The sequence below is a fragment of the Hippichthys cyanospilos genome, chromosome 3, assembly GCF_059441005.1.
Source record: "Hippichthys cyanospilos isolate Australia breed blue-spotted pipefish chromosome 3, RoL_Hcya_1.0, whole genome shotgun sequence".
NCBI lineage: Eukaryota > Metazoa > Chordata > Actinopteri > Syngnathiformes > Syngnathidae > Hippichthys > Hippichthys cyanospilos.
The window spans coordinates 11,837,987-11,865,400 of NC_142371.1; the positions used below are offsets into that span (position 1 = coordinate 11,837,987).

The 27,414-nt window shown below is 39.1% G+C and overlaps 1 protein-coding gene across 1 annotated transcript; it reads left to right on the forward strand.

Moving 5' to 3' along the window:
* The first annotated feature begins 456 nt into the window (after positions 1-456).
* macf1b (microtubule actin crosslinking factor 1b) lies at positions 457-26,660 on the forward strand. Its single transcript, XM_088410572.1, has 40 exons — positions 457-558; positions 2,613-3,307; positions 3,506-3,562; positions 3,672-3,842; positions 4,092-4,258; positions 4,342-4,501; positions 4,582-4,666; positions 5,884-6,128; positions 8,916-9,035; positions 9,135-9,242; positions 9,317-9,535; positions 10,870-11,073; positions 11,298-11,529; positions 11,652-11,878; positions 11,959-12,081; positions 12,154-12,255; positions 12,336-12,437; positions 12,828-12,992; positions 13,103-13,258; positions 13,920-14,117; positions 15,678-15,806; positions 15,889-16,059; positions 16,146-16,301; positions 16,425-16,631; positions 16,733-16,852; positions 16,925-17,094; positions 17,186-17,345; positions 18,904-19,098; positions 19,164-19,289; positions 19,484-19,627; positions 20,200-20,388; positions 20,488-20,602; positions 20,708-20,874; positions 21,019-21,181; positions 21,541-21,695; positions 21,783-21,857; positions 21,972-22,089; positions 24,376-24,521; positions 24,669-24,789; positions 24,921-26,660. The coding sequence occupies exons 2-40, from the start codon at positions 2,693-2,695 to the stop codon at positions 24,947-24,949; spliced, it is 6,312 nt and encodes a 2,103-aa protein (XP_088266698.1). The 5' UTR covers positions 457-558; positions 2,613-2,692; the 3' UTR covers positions 24,950-26,660.
* The last annotated feature ends 754 nt before the right edge of the window (positions 26,661-27,414 follow it).

Here is a 27,414-nt window from a genome sequence, read left to right on the forward strand (position 1 = left end):
TCAGAGCCGGTGAGAATGACATCATCTTGTGGTTTAAAGGATACGTTTGAGTCTGACCTCCCTGAAGAAACTGCTCTTGGCAAGGAACTGGGAGAGTTCAGAGTCATTGGAATACATTGTCTCCGTCTAGGCGCACTATCCCATCAGCGGCGTTAACAAGAAGGAATTCCTCTATTACAGCTCTCACAACAAAGAAGAAAGGGAGAGGAGCAGAGGGAGGAGAAGTGAGCTGAGGGGAGGGGTGCACTGTGAAGGGAAAGGAGGAGGACATTGTTTCCCTGTGACTGTGGGCAACGGAAAAGCATGTGTTATCAGGACATGTGCGTGGTTGTGTTTAGAAAGTGTGTTTGTAGGTGAGCATGTGTAAATGAGTTCACGTGATTCAGTGTGTACTCACGGGCGCATGGATGTGTTTGTGTGCACAGTCCTCAGTTTGGGATGTTGGAACTGGGAGGCCACTCAAAGGATGCTCAGACAAAGCTTTTTTTCTTTCCTGTTTGAATGCTGAATGGGGACTGGCTGAATTCCTTTACTCATGCTGTTGGTCCCTGAAATAGGGTAAGTGTAGTTCACGTAACCTCAAACTGCCAAAACTCCCATGATTCCAATGCACTCTATGTTAGGACGTTGCTGGCCTGTGCTTGAACTAGGAATCGAAATAAAAAAGAATGGCTTGGTACTTTGTTACATGTATATTTGAATAAATTGCTAGTACTTTGGCCAGACTTTGCAAAATTCTTGCATTAAAAGGTTATCTCTTTACTTTTAATCAGTCTATTATTAACATTTGAAGGTTTTTAATTCATTTGCTAGCCTTTTATGGTTAACTTGGGACTTATTGTGTTATATGCATCTTAGGGGTAAATGTGATGGTCCTATGCATGTTCAAGGACCACTACAATGATTAGTCTACAATTTAATACCTACAACATACTGCAACTGTATTGCTGTGATTGATGAATATTACTTTACTGATAATTACAAAGATAGATAGATAGATAGATAGATAGATAGATAGATAGATAGATAGATAGATAGATAGATAGATAGATAGATAGATAGATAGATAGATAGATAGATAGATAGATAGATAGATAGATAGATAGATAGATAGATAGATAGATAGATAGATAGATAGATATTTCCCAGAAATAACTGTTGAGGTTACATGCCTGGCAGGTTTGAATTAAAAGAGACTTCAGGTAGATTTGAATTAAAACAGACTTCTGAACAGGTTAAGTGATGGGATGCTTAGTTCATTGCAAGATAAATTGAGCAGTAGTATGTTACATGTCGAGTGCAGGGGTTAGGTGGTTTGAGGCTTGATTAAAATTTAAGTCAGGACAGAGAAAGGCAACGTCACTCTAGTTAACCTTGGGTTAACCAGGGTGTTACAGATCGAAAAAAAAAGCAATTTTGAGTGAATGTTGATGTTGCATAAAAATGGTATATTAATGAATATGATCATATACGAGATTGAACGGTTTTATAAGATCACTGTGAAGCCAAACCAGTAATTTACCAAATGGTTACATGTGGCAATAAAAGACGGCACACCCTTGCTCTTGAAATGTTAACTTAGCATGGCCTCAGATAATAGTTGCCCCAGTAAGATTCACTGGTGGGCAGTGATGTGAACTAACTGGGTAACTATTGATCTAGATACTGAGGCTTTGTCTGAGAGCATTTTCAGATCTGACTTAGTATTCCCCTGTGGATTTCTTGACAGCATCAGCTGCTGGTGGGACATACAGTACATGATGGGGATTTACTAATGCACATGAAGGCCTCATGTTAAGACTCTCATTTAGTTAAAAGCCGTGTCCTCCAGATTCTATGCGGTAAAAGTGAAATTCAAATTCAATATCGTAATTAATGAATGATTCATTATGGATACAGAATCTTGGGATACCAACCAGGTTCAAAGCATACATACCTACTGAAAGTTTATACTAAAGACTGCCAAATCGTTAATTCATATTTCTATTTGACAAATTATCGATCTATTTGTTGATGTGACTACCAGGTTACAGACATACATCGGCATACATCCCTCATCAAAAAGGAATGGCAGTGACCTTGAGGGTTGTGAATTTGGAAAGCCTCAGAGAAAGGACTCTGTTGCACCAGGGACTGTGATTGTCTGATGCCTCACATCTGGTCTAGACCAACATAAATGTATTCTTCAATGGCATTGCGCTGGGAGGAAACAAACAGCAGTTTTCCTTATGATCCTCTTGTAATTCCAGAAAAAATTGGGTTCAAAATGATGTTGATGTTGTGAAGAAGTGGGTGTATTGGACTTGGCTGAGTGAATGGAGTTGGATCATTGCCCCTGGTTCGTCATGCTGACAGTGGGATCCTTGACAAGCCTGTCACATAGATTTGGTAGCCCAGAATATTTTAGCTATGCATGTGTCTATGTTGTCCAAATGAAAACAAAGGCACAGCAAACATCACAGCCAAGTGGCTCACTTGGGTCCCCTCGGCTAAGAGAGGGGTGATGCAGAGAGCTGCCTTTATTTTAGCTCTGACATGCAGTGCTGTGTAAAAAAAAAACAGACAAACAAAAAAAAGGATTTTTGCATGACAATTCATTTGTCTCATTTTAGGTAGCTAAAGGAGATTCCGCATGCGTGGCCGAAGGCTCTTTCCTCAATTATTATCTCATTAGCCTCTGGGCTAAAGGATTATGGGTAACCTCATAAGCCGGCCCAGCTGCCTGGGCCAAAAGTCGAAACATGTGCGATCGGATGAGGACTTCCTGAAAGAGTGCTACCAACGACGAAAAGAGTGGCATCCTCCGCAACATGGGCAGGATAAGAATAAGGACACCTTGGCTGAGACGGAAAAGGAGCCACAAGAACGTCATAACACAAGAGAAGCAGGATCTCAGACACCTGTTTCGGACAAACCTCTCCACAGCTCCCCTGCCTCCACAATCAGGAGCACCAGTACTTTGGATAATGCCTGGCAAAGCACCCCCTCTCCTATAAAAGTATCACGCAATGGGACACTGGCGAGAAGAACCATGCCACCAGATTTTTCAAGATCACCTTTGGCTTACCCTGACAAGAATGCTGCAGAGAGAAGGAGTAGTTTTCAGAGGAGAGACTCGAGAGAAGGTAGTCCCTGGTCTTGGAAGACAGTGGCATCACGGGAAGTAACAGAAGTGACAGAGGTTACAGAAACTATTGTAACTGAGATCGTGGAAGTGACGGAGTATCCGACGGGAGATAAGGGAGGGGACCCCATAATCACAAGAACTGTTCGAGTCCTGAATGGAGTTGCCCAGGAACTTGCTGAGGTTGATACAAAAAAAAATAACCTAATTAAATCACCTATTTTTATTCATTTCATTCTTTTATTTTGTCATCTAAACTTATTAATTCTTTCCTTAAAAGCCATGCTTGGTCTCATTGACTCATTGGTCTGCTGTTCGAAAAGTACATCTAACATCTGTAATTAAAAAAAAAAGAAAATGATGCAACTGTTCACTTCACAGCTCCAAAGTGATGGACACTCAAGCTCAGATCAAGATTCCTGTCTTGATAAATGGAAGGTTTGTTTGAGCTTCAACACTATTACCGCTTTAGAGTAAGTGATCAAACTTTCCTGCCTTGATGTCAATGAATTGATGCGGCCAATATTGTGTAATGGTTTACCTAAAGGAAACAAAGTCTACTTTGGCGCTGCGAAACATATCTGCCGATCCTGAGATGTTCCTTCAAAGCCTGGAAGCCTTGCTGACATGGGTTTGTGAAATAGAGGAGCTCACGGCAAATCAGAAACCTCCATCTTCAGAGGTCAAAGTGGTTAAAGCGCAGCTTCAGGAACAACGGGTTTGTTTTTACCTCCTCATTTCACACTCTATATTCATATTAAATTGCCTACAGTCAGAAAATACAACAAAAATAATTATGCTACTTAAAACTGTGGCAAGATTCCTTAAAAAAATGATGTTCAGTGGTGAGCGGGCAGAGATTGTGTTCATGATGACCTCTTGTATGTACTGGCTGTATGGGCCAGCTTCAAAGAAGAGCCACCCCCAGCTTAAGTTCACAGAGACTGAACATAATACTGTATTTTAGCTCCTACAGCGCCTCCTGACAGACCGGCGAAAAAGTATGCATACTATGATGTTGGAGGGTCCTCGCCTAGTGGATGCCCATCCAGGAGAGGAAGGGGAGCAGGCTAGGATCAAACTCTCTGCTCTCCGACATAAGTGGGAGTCCATACAGTTGCAGGCGGATCAAAGGTCAGACACTTTTACAGGCGATGTCTCAAGTGAATGCACACACTTCCACACATCTTATTTATTAACTATCTTTATTTTTTTAGGAGGGACAGTCTGGAGGCTATTCTTCCTAGAGCCCAGCTCTTTCAGGAAGGCATAGACAATCTGCAGCAGTGGCTAATTTCGGTTGAGCAGGCCCTTGCTGAACTATGTAATGCTGAAAGAGTTATGCTGCATCTTTCGGAATCCACAGAAAGGGCTAAGGTTAGATTTGCAGACCTTTTCTACATAACGCATTTTTCATTTGGAGAAGCAGAACTTGACGTACCATCATTTTTTTCCAGGTCATCACTGATGAGATTCAGGTTAAAACAGCTGAGCTTGCAAAAGTTCAGAAAACAGGTTATGAGCTCATGGAAGTGATCACAAGTAAGTGTAATTACCATCCACTTTAATCATTAAGCTTTGGTAACTGGCTATCTGCAATTCGGGATAAGGTCAGGTTAATGTCATTATTTCGCTTATCCAAACCAGTTAAAATATCTCTGTTTGTATGTGTTATCGAATAGGGTTATGGTAAGTTTGTTACACCCATTCAAGACTGTGATGTACGGATGTCATGAGGCAAATAGATATAATTATTTTTCATATTTTCCTCTACTGCCAATAAAACACATTCTATTAATACTTATCACTACAAAACAAACAAAGTAATCGGTTTTCGCCTCGCCTCAACAATGAGGCTCGTTGTAGTGTCTGGGTTTTACCCCGTTTGTTACTCCGCAGAGACATCAATGCTTAGCAAGTGGCAACATGACATGGTTGCCTTTGCCCGCAAACTCCCCACCGCTTGCTACGGCAAGGTTTAAGGTTTTTTGTTGCATACATTTGTTTCAAAAAGATCTGTCTAAAGAAGGTTACGGGGATTCGTTTAAACAAACCACGGATCCAGTCAACTATGGGGACTTATTCAAGTTTTTAAAAACACCAGTTTGAGTTTATCCTCCTTAATGAGCCTGTTTGCATGGTTAAAAACCTAAGTATTGTCAATATTTGAGTTTTAAAACTGTTGACTGCACGTTAACACAGCCATTGTTGAGCCGAAGGTGGCAATTTCCAGTAATCGCCCAGCTGTGGTGTTTCAGATTTAAAAAATAAAAGCAAATAATTCAAATCTGGAAACACACACCGCTTCTGACATTGTACAGACATAATGTAACTAATAAAAGTCAGCAGACCTACCAGTGAAGATACCAAACTGGAGTAAAAATGTTGATGGTAAACAAGTTGTGTCATGAGATACACGCCGCCGAACTTCAGGACATCAGGTTTTTTGATTGGACACTGATAGCTGCATGAGCCTAACTTACATCAAAGACACCCTGAAAAGACCCTTCTTTCCGTACTATAGCGGTCCACTTTTGTTCTCCAAGGTACAAACATTCATGATGCACTCTGTTGGGGTCACTGTTGAACCCTCACGAAGAAATAAATACTATCAAACATGTTACTAGCCCATGTGAATGCCTTTTGAAAGAGGCCACTGTTATATGGACTATTGCATGGAATGCAGGTTATGAAAATCAACAGTATGAGTGTAGGGTATGTTTCTCACCCAATGACTATTTGTGTGGCTGTGATTTCAGAGGAGGAGCAACACCAGGTGCAGGAGAAATTAGATGGAGTTCGTATCCGATGCTCGGTGTTAAATCTGAGTAGTCTAGATGTATTTCAAAGGCTGGAGCAAGCTCTGGAAGCCTCCAATCGTTGTACATCCAGCCAGGAGGACCTTCACCTGTGGCTGAACCGCATTGAGAGAGAACTTTTGGGTGCAGCAGGGCCACAGACACATGCTGGAGATGCAGTGCTATGTGCAGCTGAAAGACAGCGGGTAAGATAGTAGGTCAAAAACGTTTCACCAAAAATGTCCCACTTAGCTTGCTTTGTTTGATTTTTTATTTTTTTTAACAAGATCGCCTTACATAGTTGTCAAATTGAGCTCATCGTTCACAACATTTGCAAGTGTACTTCACATTTCAACATTCAGCTATTATGTTCCACTCGCTAGTAAAGGAAACGAAACGGGCTAAGAAAATTGAAAAATTAATAATTCATTAATTTTTTTCTAATGCTCGTGAAAATTACGTTTTTCAGTAAGTGGCTGCTGGTCATGGGCCTGTTGCCTTGGCCACATCATATATACAGTAATTTACAGGGCAAAAATATCTGCATGATGTTGGATAAGTTTCACGTAAATAGCAAGTTTAAAATTTGTAGACAAAAATATAGAATTTGAGATGTCTCCAAAAACAACCCCCAGAAAAGCTCTTTTTTTTTTGTTTCAAAGCAGCCAAAAGGTTAAAGTTGTTGCTTTTTAAAAAAAAAAAAAATATTTTCTTCGCTAACTAGCATGTCAAAGTTGTCTCCAAATATCCTTCCTCAAATTCACAAATTCACAAATGCTTTTTATCAATTACACGTATCAAGTAAAACTCCTAAGTACACCGTTTTACCCCCCAGCATGAAATCAACAGTTAGAAGACTGACATTTGTACCACTATGTTGTTCACAATGTTTTCATCATGGGACCCGGACACCCGGCAAACGTAATCCATCAACCTTATCTTCATGAATTATAGTTAATCGTCATTTCCGAGATCTTTTTTCACCATTTTAAAGCAATGTATTTGAAACAGGCGTACTGGTTAGCATGTCTGCCTCACAGTTCAAAGGTCTTGGGTTCATTTCCAGCTCGTTACGGTCTTCCTGTGCGGAGTTTGCATGTTCTCCCCTTGCTTGCGTGGCCTTCTCCAGGCACTCCAATCTCCTCCTATATTCTAAAAACATGCATGGTAGGTATATTGAACACGGCAAATTGCCCTTAGGTGTGATTGCGACTGTAAACGGTTGTTCGTTTCTGTGTGCCCTGCGAATGGCTGGCAGCCAGTACCCCGCCCACTGCCCAGAGAGAGCTGGGATAGGCACCAGCAAGCCTGTGACCCTAGTGAGGATACGGGCTTTTGAAAATGGATGGATGGATGGATTTAAAGCAAATGATGTCACACACTGGAAGAGAATGTTATTCAATAAAGATTACATATGATGAGAGAATTTCCACAAAGGATGAGACAGTAAATTATTAGATTTCATGGTAAAAAATGGAAATGCCTTTAATGATATCATGTAAAAATGTGAAAAAACTAATGTGATGTTTTCATGATCCACTTGATTTGACTCCCGTCTTGATGTAGGCATTTCATGCAACGTTTTCAAGTGATGACATGATCTCGTGCGTCAGTGACAAATGAATCGTCCATGGCAGAATAATATGTCCGCATTATGATGTATTAAGTAAGGGCTGGGATGAAAATAAAATGTAACATGAACCCTTTTAACTTTGAAGATAAAATATCTTGATTGGTCCTACCTCCACTCTATAATGCGCGTGACGCAGTTGAAGTTACTTGAGATGTTCCTTTTGTACAAGTATTACTTTGAATGCAAAAAGAAAAATTCCAAATGAGTTTTCTTTCATTTATTTTTTGTGGCCAAATGCATCTGAGATATAATGCTCTTGATAAAATAAACTCTCTTTTCACATGCCACACTAAATGACAAGTTATATTGTAACACAAAATTCTTAAATCAAATTTCCAATGGGATAAGGTGACCTGATTTAAAAACGAAAAAAAAAAAAGAAAGAAAGAAATACGCACACACAAAACTACAGATAATGACACAATCAAGCTTTGGCAGATGATACTTCAGGTGATGAAATGTACGCTTAATACAGTTGTTCTTAACCTGGGCTTGATCGAACCCTTGGGGTTCGGTGGAACCTCCGCCACAGAGGTCCACCCCTCAGTCTAAAAAATAATATTTTATTTTTTACTAAAGAAGGGTTCGGTGAATGAGCATATGAAACTGGTGGGGTTTGGTGCCTCCAACAAGGTTAAAAACCACTGGCTTAATATGATCTTCAAAATAGTTTTAAAGTTGAGGCAAAATCACTGTTTTTTTCCCAATTTCATCTGTTAAGAGATCAAACCTATTCAGATTGTAAAAGCTTGACATGTCGGATGATGTCCTTACCTTCCAGTCAAGTTTAGTTTCCAGAGGTCATTCACTACCTGAAAGTTTGAGGTCAATACAGTTTTCCCAAGATACTGATTGTTATGGCACTATGCTAAAACTTTAATTGTGTTTATTCAAAATGCTGTAACTTTTCAACTTTGAAGGCACCTCCATGTATTATATACAATCCTAAATGAACTCAAGTGTACAATTGGAATATTTGATTGACTCAATTTTAATTTTTTGACATGAGAACCATTTTGCCAGAGCTGTTCAAATATGGGTTAATGCAGTTATGCAGCACACCAATATGTACTGGCCAATCCTTTATATGTGTATATATAAAGAATTGTAAAAAACATTTTTAAATGAATGAATGAATGAATGAAAAAACAATTGAGTAATGAATAAACAAACAAAAAAATAAATATGGTAAATAATTTGGAATTGCATGCTTGCATACTGAGAAAAATAATGGGCACCCCAGCCCCGGCCTACATGTATTCCTTTTTTTTTGTGAGCGACATTGTTATCTTGGTTTTCAAATGTTTGTATTGGATTCGTTATTAACATGTAAACACTTTTCCAAAATATGTCTTAATAGCTGGAACAGGCTGTAGTGAAAGAGGTGGCTTGGTTTAAGGACGCAGCATTAAGGCTTGAGAGGATGAAAACGGTTCACCTGGATCAAGACCTCATATCAGAGCAACTCAATGAGCAGAAGGTTGGGAACAATGAACAATATGTTAAACTTAAAAAAAATATATATGAGATTTCAGAGTTCAGAATGTTGACTAAGCAGGTTGATTTGTCTCCTGAATAGATTTTGGCAGTGGAGATTCTTCAACACAGGTTCAATATTGAGAAGATGGTAAAAATAGCCGAAATCTTGCAAACGTACAGCAAGGAAAGTGAAGCAAGGAATCTTCAGGTATTGTCTTGTTTACACCTTCAATGAAAAATGTGCTGTTGGCTTTTAAAATTTCGTGTCATTTCTCTCTGCAGACCCCATTAGATGCCTTACAGGAACAATGTGCCACCACATCAGCTACTAATTCCCATGGAGTTTTGCAGCTTGAGCATGCTCAGTCACTCCTTGTTCAGTTCTCAGAGGGCCTTGCTGAAGTTTCACCCTGGCTAGAAGAAACTCAAAGCCTTGTTGGGAAGCTCTCCCTTAACACAATTAGTTATGAAGCATTCCGTGAGCAACAAGATCTTCTGCAGGTAATAGGAGCCTTCTTCTCATTATCATTTTGTTCTTCTAACAAAGGTTCTCTTCCAACTTACAGGGTTTGTGTTACGTATGTGTGTTGTGTGCTCTATTAAGCTTGAGATCCTTTGTTAAAATTCCCTAATGGGAGGTGCTAATTAGCATGTCTGGTGCAGTCATTGTAACACAAGCATAGGCTTCCCGGTGTTTAATTTGCCTGAAAAACAAGATCCAAGTCAGTCCTTCCAGTCGTTCCTAAAACCTTTTTGTTGAGGTCACTAACATTATGTAAAAATAATGACAGGGACGTCATATCATCATTTTTTTTAAAAACAGATGCATTAACTTCATTTAGTTTAACTGTTGTTGAAGGTTTGTTTTAGATCATTGCTTCTGTATGACAGTATGTCAAGCCACTTTGTGGATGTCTCAAGGGAATAAATAGTGTGCCTGAATGGCACTGAATTTCTTAAATAATAAAAAGAAAACAGAAGTGTTTATGCGTTCAGACCCAGTGGCCTTTGTACATCCCACCCTTTTGACCTGGGCTCACAGGCATCGTTTAAACAGTAATCCATGTCTTCTTTACACCTTGGCTGGATTGCTATGATGCACTCTATTTTAGAATCGGGCAGTCCAGTGGTCCAAAATGCTGCTGCTCACCTATTAACTGGTATTTGTAAGCGGTAGTACATAACTCCAATTCCTGCCTCCCTGCACTGGCTCGCTGTGGATTTAAGATTTCATTTCATGAAGATTCTCCTACGATTCATTTACAAGTCATTTAATGGTCTTGCCCCTCCTCATCTCGCTGATCATCACTTTCACACTCCTGCCTTTGGCCTTAGAGCTACGGACCAGATACTACTGGAGGGGTCGCGGACTAAGCTTTTCTGGGGCCTGCCCTTCCCTTTTGAATGACCTTCCGTTTAATGTCAGGCAAGACCCCTCTGCCAAAATTTAAAACTCATCTGAAGACAAATTTCGACTCTTTAGCTTCCGACTCAATATGAGACTTGTCATTGTCTTGTTTGTTTTTCATTTTCTTTATATTTTATTTGTATTTATTTATTATACATTGCTTGGTTTATTGTGCGTTAATGTACTCTTTCACTGTGTATGTTATTGCATGACTGATTTCACCACATGTAGAGCAGTACATCTACATAGCAATGACTATTTTAAAGTGCTTTATGCATAAAATTAAATTCGGTCGAATCCTGGGTGCGCCCATCAGTAGATCAGTCGTAGCCAGCAATGAAGGTTGCTCCCTTTTTATGCACAGAGGTCAGGCCTCAGGCCCCAAGAGTGACGTTAAACTATTTTATTCTCTTCCTCCATTGCTAAGGATCTGAGAGAGTCTGTTGCTGAGCATCGGCCATTGATCTCACGCTTATGCACCTTGGCAAAACGCCTGTCAGAGTTAAACCCAGTTCAGGGAGAGGGATTTTATCACAAAGCTTCTGAGGCTGAAGCGCGGCACGCAGCCATCAGAGACCGTGTCAGGGAGACTGCCATTCTACTTGAAGAGTCCTTACCCAGATTTGCTCAAGTAAGGTTCTATCCATTGCAAATTAAGGACATGCAAATACAATAATCTCAAAAATTAATCAGATGGCACACTGCAATTAGTTTTACTAGATACTGATACAATCTTGGATGGATTGGTATTGTTTTATATGCAGAATTTTCAGAAAATTAAAGACAGGAATAAAATACACTTGTACATGTTTAATTTTGATTGAAATAATAACAAAAACATTCTTGTTGCTGCAGCTAAATGAGAGGATGGTTCTTCTCAGAGAAAGTCTTGACCGCTTACGGAGTCACATGCAGACTCCAGAACATCTTCAGTGCGTGACTCCGAGGATTCAAGAACAGCTGCATGACAACAAGCACACGCTGTCCGAACTGTCCAAGTTGGAGCTCAGCCTCAGAAGTGTAACCACACAGGCAGAAGACTTAGTGACGAACACTCAGACTGCAGGGGATTCGTCCATCAGCACAGGTTACATTGCTTGGATGTAGCTTTTTTTTTTTTTAACATACATCTACTCATATTAGTATGTTGCCCTTACTGTATCAATGCTGCTTCTTAACAAAATGTCTGCTACATTCTGACATTACCAGCAATCCAGGAGCAAGTCTCAACGCTTTCCCAGCTGTTAAGCGAGACACAAAACCAGGTTCAAGAACGGGAAAGTTGGTTGCTCAAACTACTTGACTTATCCATGAAGTTTTGGAGTGATGTTGCTGAAATCACCGCAGTACTCAATAATGCTCAGCAGGCGGTTTTGGATCTTAATGCGAGCCAGACGGACTCTGAAACAATCCGCCAGAGCTTAGAGACCGTGCAGGTTAGTCTAGGAAATCTTACATTAGTCTCACTTTCACACCAAATTTGTCGCGATTATCCTCTTTCGTTCTGACACAATAGACTCTCAAGGAGGATATTGACACTTTGCAAGGAGATCTCGACACACTGGGTGTTCTCGGAATGGATCTGATGTCAGCATGTGGGGACACAGACAAACCAGATGTCACAAAAAGCCTTGACGAAGTAAGCAATACTTTGAAATGAATCATTTATGTTGTTATTAGATGTAACAACTATGTGTTTGACCTTTTTAAGCTTTATTGTCTGTGGAACAATTTGAGTAAACTGTGGAATGAATGCCATGAGAAGCTGGAGGAGTCCTTGCAAATGGCCTTAGATTACCAAGACACAATGCAGGTGTGTAATGAATATTAATCTTTTATGCCAAATAAAGGTACGACTCCCAATCATTTTATGTTTATAATTCACGCATCTAGGGACTTTTTGAGTGGTTGAAATCTGCAGAACTGAGGTCAACCGAAGAATTCATGGTTGGAACTGATCTCGAGTCAGTCAAAGAGCAGTTGCGTGAACTCAAGGTGAGAATTCACAACATGGCCGCCGTGGCTACATTACGTGTGCATCCATATGAAATAATTAGTTCATGGTATTACAGTGTGCGGAAGTTGTCGTTTACTCTGTACCTGCTGTACCTTCAATACAGCGCCCTCGAATTAACTTATTTGCTGATTTTTATTCTTTAACAGTTTTATTGTATTTGTTTAATGGCCATATTCTCCACATATTCAATTTTTTACACAGACACACATGCACACACTCACTTTTTTTTTCAGTGGATTAATAGTAGCTATCTGTATTGTACTGTACTGTATTATTCATACATTTTCAGTATTTGCCCCTGTACGCTGGGAATTGCAAGGTTCCACTGAATATTGCAAGCTTATGACCTCTCTATTTGTTTTTCTCAGGAATTTAAGCGAGAACTATACCAGAAGAAGATTGAAATGGAAAGCCAAAACCATCGCTTTGTGTGTCGATTGTCTCCAGGCTCAGAGCGTCCATGCTCAGTCTCACCTCTGTGCGACTTTCGTCTACGTTGGGACAGTCTGGAGTCAGAGACTGTCGGTAGACAGGTTAGTGTATGACGATATCGATAGAATGCAATGTTTATGTTCTGCCTCCTTACAATAATTTTCCAATAAAATGGAAATGATCATGCAGTTGAAGTCTTTTCCTTTTGCAGCATCAACTGGAGTGTGCTCTACTGGGTCTGGGCCAGTTTCAAAATACATTGGATGAATTGCACACATGGCTTGCCCATACTGCTGAACAATTACAGGGCAAAAAAACGATCAGCATCGACCTGCAGGCTTGTGAAATAGAGCTGGCTAAACACAAGGTTGGTTGGTGATGAGATAATCATGATCTTAAACCATGTAAAACCATATCGATCACTCTTATGTACTAAACAAAAAACATAAAAAAACATATAAAACATAAAGTATATCAAGAAAAAGTTAGTGTCTGAGTGTGTTCACATAAATCCATAAAAAGAAGATTAGAGAAGGTCACTTTGCATGTGTCAATTGGTTACTTAAATGTGCATCCCTGGCAGAGGCATCACAGAATGCTTTGCTCAACTATGTGGACGTGATTTATTATTCAAATCGCATTTAAAAAAACAAAATAACACAAAAATCCCAGACTTCATCCTAAACGTAACTTTTTACTTTAGGCCTGATTGCGTAAATAATTTGCATTTCAGTTCATGAAACCACGACTCCGAAACGTAACGCAAACATTGCTCAGACATGCTCAGTCATTTCAATGAGGATAATGTGTTGCTTATTGCATTACAATATAAACACTGTCTTTTAAAAGTTGCTGCTGCGTATTTATGCTTTAGCACTCAGCTAGTTCTTCCTGGGTACATGTACGCTTGCTTCCTATTTAGACTTTGTTTATACTCTGTACATGACACTGACACACCAATAGACAAAACCCATACATTTGCTCATGAAAATACATTATGGAATGTCTCCATTTGCTTTTCCTTATAGGTCTTGCATAATGATATCATGTCTCATGTTCGCACAATGGAGTCCCTGAACCAGGCTGGCAAGGAGTTGCTGGAGGTTGGTTCTGGGGACTGTGCACACGGTCTTCAGTCTCGATTGGACCAACTACGTGAAAAATGGGACTTTGTTCGTTGTGAAACTGAACGTTATCAGCTGGAGTTAGAGAACAGACTCAGTCAGGTAATGCTTTTGACTTACAAGGGTGCAATGAATGGGGTGCCATTTGTAAGGTGGCTCACACTGAAATTAAAAGCAACATTTTGTCCTATTGTTTTCAAAAACATTCGATTTATATTATATTCTATTTATATTTTATATTAAATATTTTGATTATGTGCTGAATCAAACTTGTCATAACAGTAAATACTAAAATAAAATGTATCCCCCTTGCACAAAGGCCCATATTCTGACACAACCACTATATAAAGAATTTAAGATGTGTGGACATCCTGGAACATTTGCTTTTCTTCATACTTGTAAATGTCATTTGAATCTATGAGAAAGGTAAATCACATTTAAATTTTGAAAATACTTGACACCAGCTTTAAAAGTTGCCAGTCGGGGCATGCAGACAGCTCAGGCAATGCAGCTTTATGAATGTACTTATTTTAAGTCTGCCTAAAATAACGCCAATATAAATCATTTCATGAGAAGACTGTAGTTGTGACTTGGTGCATGTTTTAAACTGTAACAGTGCTTTTTTTTTTTTTTTTTTTTTTTTTTTTGCTTGATAAACGTTTTTCCTCATCTGAGCTCACATTTGCCATGAAAAAATCCAACACAACATGATGATTGTTTTTATATTGGTCACAAGTTGAAACAGTGAACAAGTGGGAATGTGCATATTAATTTTGTTGGTAATTGCTCACAGTTTTAAATGACAACTGGATGTGACAAACCAAGCCTGGAACGAGTATTAAGCTTGTTTTCCTTCAGTGAGGTTGTTTGGAATCACGCTGACTCCTAATTTTGGAGCATCCCAAAATTGTTTCGAAGCTGACACAAAAAATATTTTCAATCTCTTTCTGCGTTTACATTGAGGGATAATTTTAGTATAAACATGATGTTTACATACAGACCTATTATATGTGCCAATATTTAACCCATTCAAGTGTCCCTTTTAAGGTTAAACAGGATGTTAAAACACTTTGGTTAGGTTGTTTGCGTTTACATGCAAGACAAATGAAATGCCAAAGGCACAATTGGCCTAAGTCATTTTTACTTGTTCAGCAATTAATTAAGGGTCTATTTGCTTTTTGCTCTCTTGTTGGTTGAATGTTTTGTTAAAATATCAATGAAAAGATACAAATGCTTGTTCTAAAAAAAAGAAAGAAATCTTGTTATCCCAAAACCGAAAAATATGACGTTGATTATTATATGCAGATTGCGATAAATATGTAGTTTACCTCAAACCATTAAAAGATATAATTTTACGGAATTTACATTCGGATTTACCATATTTTTTAGGTTTTCATTTCATTAAACTATTCAAATTATATTTCGGTTTGTGTGTGTGTGTGAATGTGTGTGTGTGTGTGTGTGTGTGTGTGCAAAAAAAGTTACTGAAGAATCCAACCCAGACCGAAAACATTATTGAATCATAAGCTGCTGTTCAGCGTGACCAAACGCACTCCATATCCAATAGCGCACTCTAGCGGTGAAAGCAATTGTGGGCAACCAACTTTTACCCATCCCCTATTCTTTTCTTTTGGTAAAAATGCATTTGGATTTTCTTGGCAGGTTCAAGATATAACTGTGGAGATTCAGGACCTCCTACAGTGGCTGGACAATACAGACATCAGATTACCATCTTCCAAATCTATGTGGGGCATGCCAGAATCAGCCACTGAAAGGCTTAATGCTCACTTGGTGAGACACACAAACTCCTATAACAGTTAGAAGAAGCTTTAAGTTGACCTTCCGCTTCCTTTGCTCTGCACAACTGCAACAGGAGTTGTGTAATGAGATGGAATCAAAGCTTCACACCTACACAAAAGTGAAAAATGCTATTCAAAGAATGGTGGAAAGCAGCAATGTTGTTCCGGGATCGAGTACAGAGCACAACCTGTCAATCTTAGAACAGAAGTGGTCTGCTGTTTACAACAAAGTTCAAGAGCGAAAGGTTTGCCATGTCATAAGTTTGTTTTCTATTCTAGCTGCTTTATACAGCAAAACATTAGCCAGCTAAGTGTGCCCTGCTATTTTTAGGTGAAGCTTACAAAAGGCTTGAGTCTGGCCAAAGAATTCCACAGTGACATTCAAGACCTTCTCACCAAGATTTCCAAGTGTAAGGAGTCGATTGGACTTCTCCCAGCTCCCAGCTTTGTTCTGGACACACTTTATAAGCAATTGCAGGATCACAGGGTAGGGCATTCTATTCTATTCTATTCTATTCTATTCTATTCTATTCTATTCTATTCTATTCTATTGATTCCAGTGTGACGATGTGTTATGCCTGTTTGTTTTTTAATTGATGTTTCTCAAAAGACATTGTTGGATGAAGTGAATGGTTATGGGGAGAAGAAGACCACGGTGGAGAGTGCAGGAAGTAGACTTGCTGAGCTTAGCAGGAAAGAAGATTGTGATATCATTCATAACCTTATCATGACTGTCCAGGATCGCTACAATAAACTACAGCAGTGTATTTCGGAAAGGGGGATTATGCTGGAGGAAGTCAAAATGAATGCCAAGCAGGTAGAGAGCTTTATACATTCCCTATCATAATAAAACATTTACCTTCATTGGGAAAAATGACATCACGTTTTGAGCTAACAACCCCCTTTAATCTATTTCAGTTTAATGAAGCTTGGCGTCTCCTGGTGGACTGGATGTTTGAAGTTGAAGAAACCTTAGACAACCATAAAGAAATTGCACAGTCACATGAGGAGATTAAACAACAACTAACAGAGCTGAAGGTGCAGTCCATGCTTAACAACAAAGTTTGTAATCATTTGTGCGTGTCCATTGATCCGAATCATTTTCTCTAGGAGTTCCAGAAAGTGCTGAGATCCAAGAGGCCTATGTATGAGGCAACTCTAAAGAGTGGCGGAAAACTTCATGAGAGAGCCCAAAGTGGCCATGACCGACAGCACCTGGAAAACCTCCTGGCTGAATTGAAAGACACGTGGGACACCATCAGTGGAAAGTCTATGGAGAGGTATTATACTATGTTGTTCTTGGCAGTAGAAAATGAATTTTATTCGGTTTAAATGATGCTCAATAAACATATATTTTTTTTCCTTTTGCAGACAACACAAACTTGAGGAAGCTTTGCTGTTCTCAGGAAGGTTCACAGATGCCCTTCAAGCGCTGAATGACTGGCTTTACAGAGCTGAGCCCCATTTAGCTGAGGACGTTGCTATCAGTGGAGACAAGGACATGGTCAACAGCCTGATAGATAAACATAAGGTATGGCACCAGTGACTGAGCCAGAATCATTATTATTATTTTATTTATTTTTTTATTTTGGGGTGGCAAGAATGATTATGCCTTCGTTTTGGGATGGCAACATATGATCAGAATTTAAGGTATTGGAATAGTTTTAAAAAGGTTTTATAACAGTTTCTGCATGAATTGTTAAATAGACAGAATAAAGAAGAGGGAAGCAATACAAGAGACGTGAGAAGGAAAGATTTACCTGGAGGTCCTCTTGGGTGTCTAGTATGGTGGAGCTGCTCACTCTCACTCTCTGAGTCTGATTACAGGGCTCATAGGGAAACATCTGAAACTATATGTGTATGACTTCAATAATTTCTAACTTGACCTGTAAATGAACAGAACTCACTAGTGACATTGTCAAAAGTTTGTGTACCTGGAGACTGACTTGGGACCACTGGGCACTTCTCTCTCTCTCTGAATCTGTCTCTTCTATCTGCTCACCCTGTCATTCTGTGCCTCAGCTGGCTTCTTCTTCCAAACTGCTCCCTCACTGAAGAAGAAAGCTACGTCCGCTGCCCTTTTGCCATGTCTGTGCTGCTCCAACATAATACACTCGTGCTAAATGTTGAACATTTAAACCATATGACCATCATTATAGCTAGTACTCAGGGTTTGAGATTAGATTTTTTTTGCTCACAAGCCACTGTGTATAGTTGTTTCCTAGTGTTACTCGCTATTCAGCATTTTTACCAGCCACAATTTTGTTCTTTGGATAATTATGTTTTTGATTACAGCTAACTCTAACATACTCAAATTCACTTGAACAAGATTTACAAGTTTTTTAAATGTAAAAGACCCACACTCAAATCAAGACTACGTCATTGTGTAACGCTACAGGTCGGTATCAAGTATTGAGCTCTGATAAGGTTTTGTTGTAAGGTTGCCCTCCTTTTATATAAAAATGTGCAGTCTTCAATGCTTCTTTTCAACTGTTCACAGGGACCCATAAAGGTAACAGTTTAAGGATGACTTTTCCTATGAGTTGAAATGCTAATCTTCCCACTTATTGCTTAACTTTTAACGATGTTTATAAATTCGTCCGAATATCGGACACACCCACTGTGTAAAGAATTTAAGCTGTGTGGACACCTTGCGGCCATCCACCGACACTCAGTGGTGACTGGACTGTGGCTGTAACTCGCACGTGCCTTCGTGCCAAATCTGCGCTTAGCGTAAGTGCACTGCAGTCGGAGTGCATGAAACGTTCCACATGACATGCCTGAACGTAGCAACAGCTGTGATGCGGTGTTTGCATGGGTGGTGGGCTCAGGCCAGCGTGGCCTATAGGGTGGCCAGGATTCAGCATGAGGTGGCCAAAGCCACCCCCTGCCACCCCACCGCTCTTTCAGTGTATGGCACCAAAACAATTGATGCATTACCCTTATCCTCTACCATGTTCTGCAAAACATATTGCTTTTTTAACTACATCACAATCCGGAGAACCTCCTTTTTTTTGTTTTTTCACTTCACTGTAGACTTTATTAGTGTCACTATTCTGCAAGTTCTCATCATTGTTCTTCTCACTTAGGCATTTCAAAAGGAGTTAGGAAAGCGAGCAGGGTGCATTAAAACCCTGAAGCGCTCTGTCAAGGACCTGACCAGGAGCAGCACTGCTGATTCACATTGGTTGCAGGAGCAAATGGATGAACTGGAAGGCCGTTGGGAGGTGGTGTGCAAACTGTCAGTTGGTAAACAGGACAGACTTGAGGCTGCATTTCAGCAGGTAATTCAAAGCACAGTGTTAAAGTGCTATAGAATGTTGACTCCCCTCTTTCTTGTTTTCATAAGGCTGAGAAATTTGATGGCCTTGTCCACTCTTTCATGGAGCGCCTCACTGAGGTGGAGAGGCTGTTTAAATATGGAGTCATACCAGATTACGAGGAAGGTTTGCTGGCCTTCCACAAACAAAATGAGGTAAGGAACATTTACGCTTGAAAGAAAGACAATATGGGAAGGTCAAACGTGGGAGGGAGGTGAAGGCCACAAAACTATTCTGGTTCGGATTCAAACCAGGCTCAAGGGCACTCAATCTGACAATGGAGATGGAGCAAGGGAGCTCATCACAGATGATCAAATGTTGATGAAAACATTTGCTTCTTTTATTACAGGAGGCAATGCTTACCTTAAAAGCTCAGACAAGTGAGTTAGAAAATATCCGGTGTCTGGGCGAAAAGATCCTCTCATCTTGTCACCCAGACTCAGTAATAACCCTCAAATCCTGGATGGGTGTCACCAAAACCCGCTATGAAGAGGTGAGAGATCTCTGCAACAGCATTAAAAAAATGACACATTAATCAAATATTGGGTCAGAAATAACCCAACATGAATCAAATACAGACAGACATACCTTATTGGGGTATTCATTTATTGGTAGCCTCAAAGTTTAGGCCAAAATTAATTACTTTTTTAAAGACTTTTTGGCATTTTAAAAACAGTTGTGTAAAAAATAACTCAATTATTGTTCAAAAAAGGACCAATCCAATATTTGGATCAATTTGACTCAACTTTCCAGAAAGTGATGTTTGAAATATCTCAAATACTGGATGTCTCCCTTTTGGCCTTTAATTGGGTTATTGTTGATCCAACTGTTTTAAGAGCATGGATTAGGTCGTTTTATATTTATTTTGAATCAACATTTGGGGTAAATGAGGAATTGGGCTCAACCCAAAATATGTTGTTGTTTTGCTGTTGAAATAAATAACCCAAAATGTTGATTCGGCCCATTTTTCACCCGATTTGTTATTTTTGACCAAACGGTTATTCGAGGGTTTATCTGTGACAATATTGATTATCAGCAAATTCTTTTGTGCTTTTTCTGACATAGGTTTTGACGTGGGCCGAGCAACAATGCCTAAGGATCCAGACCAGTTTAGCTTTACTGGAGGCAGAGAGAGAGGAGGTCCAGAGGCTGTTGGAGTGGATCTCTTCAGCACAAGAAGCTCTCAGCATCAGAGAAGAAGAGCCTGTTCCTGAAAACACAGAGCAGAACCAAGAACTTATTGAGCAGCACTGTGTATGTTTTTTTTCTCTGTCATGTAAATGAATTCACGTTAGTGTAGCTACTTAGAACTTTATATTCCAGCAGTTTGCTAAAGGTGATTTCCTTCTTCAGATATTCATGGAGGAGCTAAACAAAAAGCTGCCAGAAATTGAAAATGCAACAAAGTCCTGCAAACACAAGAGTGTTTCGAAGCAGCGGGTTTCCCCCAGCAAACGACCAATCACAAGTAAGAATGTTGCTGTTAATGTGCCTCTTTTACTTGTAGAAGCAAAATAAACAGGTTGTGTTGAGCATTTACTTCAGTGAACTGATATAAGATTACCACTACCAGAGAGGCGGAGCACCATGAAGTTGCAGCCACCAGCACCGCTCCCCCTGGAGCACCTCGATCCCCAGACTCCACATCTCAGTCAGCTGGTCATTCAATGGCAGAAACTTTGGCTCCTGGCACTAGCAAGACAAAAACATCTAGAACAACACCGGCAAAAACTCAAAGAGGTCATTGTGGGGTTTTTTTGTTTTGTTTTTTTAAGATGCCATGATAAAACATGAATACTATTAGAAGAGTACAATGTGTATGCATCCATTTGTATTAGCCATTGGAAAACAAACCCCACATGATTGCTTTTTTCTTAATTACAGATAGAGGAATTTGCCAACTTCGATTTTAATATTTGGCGAAAACGTTACATTCAGTGGATCAGCCATTTAAAGTCTCGCATACTAGATGTATTCCGCAACATTGACCGGGATCAGGATGGACGCATTAGCCAGAAAGAGTTCATCGACTACGTCCTGGCTTCTAGTAAGATCCATTGCCTCTTGCCTTTTGTTGTTTTGTGTAAATGTAAAATTAACACAGAACCTGATTTGAATGACAGCAAAAATATCCAGTGATTGTGATGCAGTTACAAGCACAAAAAGCATACAAAAATCAGTTTATGACAACTGCTATTTAACAAAGTAATTAAAAAAAATTAAATTGGACAAATTGCACCATTGTCGCTAATGTCAACATTTTTTTTTTTCTGTATGAGAATATAATACTGTATTGTAGTTCTCTCATATCAAATGGCCAATGATACCTTAAAATCCGATTTACCAAAGAGCACCAGATACAGTAATAATTCTGTCTTTACCTTCAACGTCCACCTTTGACTGCAGAATTCCCCACCAATTCGCTGGAGATGAATGCAGTGGCAAATATCTTTGACATGAACAGTGATGGTTTCATTGATTACTATGAGTTTGTAAGTGCACTGCACCCCAGTAGAGATCCCTACAGAAAAACTATGGATGCCGATCAAATCAACGAAGAGGTATAAGCGATTCCTGCTAGCGATACAATTACCTGCCGTGGCTTATGTGTCACTTGTTGTACATGCATCTTTTTTTTTTTTTTGCAGGTGAGCCGTCAGGTATCACAATGTAATTGTCCTAAGAGGTTCCAAGTGGAGCAGATTAGTGCCAACAGATACAGAGTGAGTAATCATTTGCATCTGGTACTTGGAATACTAGGTTAGGGTACCTATGTTTTCTTTACAAGCAATACTTTTCTCAGTCAATTACCATTACAAATGTTCAACTGTGTGCAGTTTGGAGATTCCCATCAGTTGCGAATGGTTCGCATGTTGCGGAGCACGCTGATGGTCAGAGTGGGAGGAGGCTGGACCGCTCTAGATGAGTTCCTGGTGAAGAATGATCCTTGCAGAGGTGAGGTGACTGCAAAGTGCTAAACTGGACTTGTACAAATAGAAGGCCACTGTTTGATGACAATAAGTGTCAATGCACAAAACATAAAAACAAATATGGATGGATAAGCAAATCAGGATTTTAAATGGCAACAATGAAAACATTTTTGGTTTTGCGTACCGGATAGTCAAGGTTGTTGTAATCGTGACCTCTACTATGGGTAAAGCACAGTACAGTATATGTTTGTGTATAATAAAGGAATAAAGACCAAAGCATTGCACCTTTGAGCTGATAATATGAACAAAAGTATGTTCAACAGTCTTTTACTCATATGGGCTTACAAAACAACATTAACACTGCCTACGAGGGTTTTTGGTAGCGGTCAGTATTATACAGTGTGCCGTTATTTATTCTTATATTTACACCCTCCTTTTACCCCTTTCACTCCCGGTGGAGCAATGTGTCCCACAGCTTTTCAAAAAATCGCAGTGGGTATAGGAATGGTAGCAATAAGATAAAATGGAATCCCAGTGGTTCATTACACAAATATCTACAGTTTCTAGTGGCCTTTAGCAACTTTTCCATTCACTGCCACTGTTAACAAGATAGGTGGCGTTGTACAATTTCTTGTGAACTCAAATGTGCTATACAAGAGTGTTACTGTAGTTTACACTGATTACTATGTAGTTTAGGCCTTTGGTGATCATTTTCACTTCTCTGGCATGTTATTATTATTATTATTATTATTATTATTATTATTATTATTATTATTATTATAAAATACCAATGGGACAAAAAAAGCCAGGGCCAGTAACCTAATGTATGAGGAAATTGTATCACTAAGTGGAAATTTAAAAAATAATTTCCCAAGTATCCCATGCTTCTAAACAAGTAACATATGACAAAGGTTTTATTTTTTTCTGAAATTAAAAAAAGTAGTTAGTGAAAGGGTTAAACCATTGCTTCTCATTTATATTTTACAAGCCCCCCCCCCCCCTCCCACCCACACTCCCCCCAGAAACCGAAAACATTTTGTACCCCCCTCCCAATTGCCACACCGCCCATTAATAAGATTAGTACAAATCCATAAAAATTGTATAAGTATACCTAAAACTGTATCTGTCACGGTGGGGTATGGCGGTTTGAGGAGGTGCGGGATGTGGGAAAGGCGGAACCAATAAAAATGCAGGACTGACTGGGGTAAGGCTCGAGTGAAGGTGATTTAATAACAAAGGCAGGGTTGAAAGAATCGAAAAATACAAAGTACAAACCAAAAACGTTAAACTGAAGCTGACTGGGGGCGACAAGGAACGGGAGGCAGCACGGGAAGGAGGGCAACGCGAGGCAAGACGGCGAGGGGAAGACGTACAAAGACCCGACAAGGGATGAGGCAAAACGCTGGGGCTTAAATACTAACAGAACTAATGAAGACTCAAAACACCTGGGAACAACAAGGGGCAGGGAAACTGACTGGATGACACACACGGGCGACGGGTGAAGTTAATTTACAGTAAGGACACGCGGGAAACCTATAACGCAGAGAACCTATAACTAAACTAAGCAACCCAAAACCTACAACAAAACACAAACAGATCATGACAGTATCCTTTTACACAAGAAAGCAATATTAAAAAAAAACTTTCAATTGTTAACCACTTTTTTACTGCATTTATACAGGTTAAAGTTTTGTCAAATATGCGGCCCGCGGACCAGTTTTGGCCTGCAAATGAGTTTAATCCTGTAAAGTATTAAAAAATGAGCTGAATGTTTTTAATGAATGAAAAACGTTTTTAATGACTATTAGTCATGTTATGTTTCATGATTCATAGTGATACTGTGCTTTTACTAAATTGAACAGTAATAACAAAATACAGTACCAATAAATTTGAAGTTGTTGTTTTAAAGTTATATACTGGATATAAACAGTATACCATGATTTTATTGGCCCAGCTCACTTGGAAATAGATTTATTTATTTATTTATTTAAGGCTCGCAAGCTAAAATGAGTTTGACACCCCTGGTCTGGTCTAAGCAGAAAAAAAGTGCTTCAAAGTGCAATAAATAAATAAAGAAATAAAGAAATAAAAAAGATGTCAATCCATATTTTATCACAGTTACACTTCACATGGCAAATACCAAATCATATTTCTTGGGGTCATCCGCATCCGCAAGACTCAAAATGCACCAACAAAATATTAAATATGTAAATAGCAGGTTTTGTACTGGTCAGTTACTTTTCCTTCATTTTTCTGTTGGACTACAATCCAAAGCAATGCTGATTGTCAACTGCTCCTTTGTCAACAACAGTAAAGGATCGGACCAACCTAAAGATCAAGGAGAAGTACTTTTCTCCCACTGGGAGCACTTCAAAAGGTTTGACAGTCAGTAGGTCCAACTCAAGCCTCAGTCTCTACAGCAGTGCCTCGGCCCCCACTAGCCCCATGACTCGCAAGGCAAGCTATTACTTAGTCGAACTTTTTCCATTTTTACTTTCGATAAATCCACTACCCTGCATGTGAAAACATTGAATGAGATTTATGTTGTCAATTGAAAAGGATTTTACCAACGGCGGCGGATGAGTAACCCGCCTTGCTTTTTAGGCTTTACTCCGCCGAAGTTTTTCAGGGGATCGTTGCATTCGTCCACGAAGTTCCATTGCTGCATTGGGATCTGAACTCCTGTTTGTCACAACAGAGGGGCACGACTCTCTATCACCATCAGGTCAGGCTGTCACAGCAGTTATATCAACTGTCAAAAAGCTATCTATTGCAGCTAATAGTTAACTATTAAGATCTAAATATATGCTTATGAAACAGTATATGACTTTGTTTTCATTCTACTTCACCCTTCAGAAGAAGCTGAGAGGCTACTTCCCACATGATTTCCTCTGCCTCGCAGCTCCATGTGCTCCATAAACCCAAACAGCCTGATGGCCCTGAATGACAGACAGATTTAAGTAGGAGTGTTTTGACCAAAGGGCTATCAAAAACAAATACAAAAAGTAGACAACAATGAAGAGAAACAACAATGAAGGTCAAGATACAGAAAAGATCTGCAGCTGTGGAGGGTCTATGTGAAAGTAAAGACATTAAAGCTGTCTCTTCACGTGTGGTGAAAAAGGATTTTTCATTACCTACTTCTAATTCACACACGAGAATATACGTTATTGCATATGAAGCTATTGTACAGGTTTTGCATGGAAACGCATGGTAGCCTGCTGAGCAGTGTTTTTGCCCCTTTTAGAATTGTTTTCTGATATTAATAATAGCAGAATCAGAAAGTGTCAACTGCTCAGTAGTAATTGTTTGCTTAATTTAGAGGACGTCAGTGCTCGGCCTTGACCATTTGTATAGTCGGAGACTGATATGGGGGCAAAACATATTCTCACTTTGTTACCCACTGAGTATCCAAAAAGACAAATACCAAAGCCACTGTGTATGCGAGGCTACTGCATGTTGTCCCCAGAGTACTATGGAATTGTTTTTTGCTACAAAGATGATATTGTTGGCAGGGCCACGCCTTTACATCTTTCATGGTTTCTGCTGACACGTGTTTAATTGATCATGTCTTGTTTTAATGCTTAGTAGTTTTAGGATAGTTTTATCATTTGAATTTATGTACCCAACAATGCAAAATGGCATTTTGACAAGATTTTGTCAAGATTCGTTTCGATGTATATTTTTATGAAACATTGTTGTGAAAGAGTAGATCTGATTTTTCCTTTTAAGTGCAGCAAAGATTTCCACTTTGTCTTTCATTTTCTTCTCACATGAAGAGCACTTTGTGTCTTGACTACAGTTCAATTTATACGCAAGAAAGGTAGTTATGACATACATGTTAATGAAAATTCATGTTAATGAAATTGCTTTTGTTCATATTCATAAAGTAATTCGTCTACTCCAACAACATAATTTACATTATTTGTTTCCACTTGTCGAGCCAGTAACCTGAATCCTAAGGGAGTCTTGTTGCTTGTTTTTTTTCTTGAAATGTGCAATGTCTTTATCAGCTCATGCAAACAACACAATTGCAATTTGCACCCACTGCTTTATTGCTCATTTTAGTATGTGGAATATGAGCAATAGCACGTAACTTTACCCTGCGGTAAAATGAAATAAAAGGTCTGTAACTTTACCCTGGAGTGAAATGAAATTAACCTTTGGGGAACTGTCAATTCACGGCAATTAAACGACGGTTAGTGAAAAAACTATACTTCTTCCCTATCTTTGTAACTGATGCGCAGCAAAAATGCACCATTGTTCTTGTTTTTCCGGATCTGACAGCAATTATAATGCTGTAAGGTAGTTGCATTTGGTCTATGCAGTTGTGAATTGATTAAATATTTTTACAGCATAGAAAACTTGATATCTTAATATCTTTTTTGCCTGAATTTCTATTTGGATGTGAGTTGATTTTGTGTGTGTATGTGTGTGGCTTGGGGACATTTAAACTCAATTACTATGCACTCCTAATCTGTACATTTCTCTGCATCCAATATTCAAAACGATGTCCAATGTGAGTGACCTCTCAATTTAAGTCTCTCATTTTCTGATTGTTTATCAATAAATGCATCATTTGCTACAAAATGCAAATATCCTGCGTGATTATATTGCCTCACTTATGAAGCAAGAATGTAGTAAGTATGTAGTCTGATGGCTTATATCATTTGAAAATACAAATATATTTTTTTTACCATTACTTGCCATGTTTTGCAATAATGTCATAGTAGAAAAACTTTTAGTAGCAGCTGTTATGATGGTTGCTGCAATGTAAACCTCAGCCTGAACACACACACATATATATATATATATATATATATATATATATATATATATATATATATATATATATATATATATATATATATATATATATATATATATATATATATATATATATATATATATATATATTGTCAAAGTCATCAAGTTTTTGTGGCAGACATTTTATCTGTGGATATTCAGCTCGGTTTGCCTTCCTGCTGGCCATCCCCCCCCCGGATCTTCCAACAAACACGCAGTGCAGGAAACACAGCCATACTGGTTTAAACACAGAGGCCAGCAGTTTTCAAAAAGAAAGCAGTGTATTGTTCTATGAAACTGACCGTGACCCGACATCATAACAACACCCTGCTGCTAAGTTTTATCAAAGCAAGTATATGCTATCCAAACTATGACCTATTTGGCTCATGCACATTGAATAGAAAAGTTCACTTACAGAATTTACAAACAACCAAGAGTAGGAAAAAAACACAATGGGATGTGTTTTTTGATCATGCAAGTGAAATTTTGATACCTTCCTCAAGAGCTAGGAAAGCACATTGACACAATCCCATCAACAAGTTCC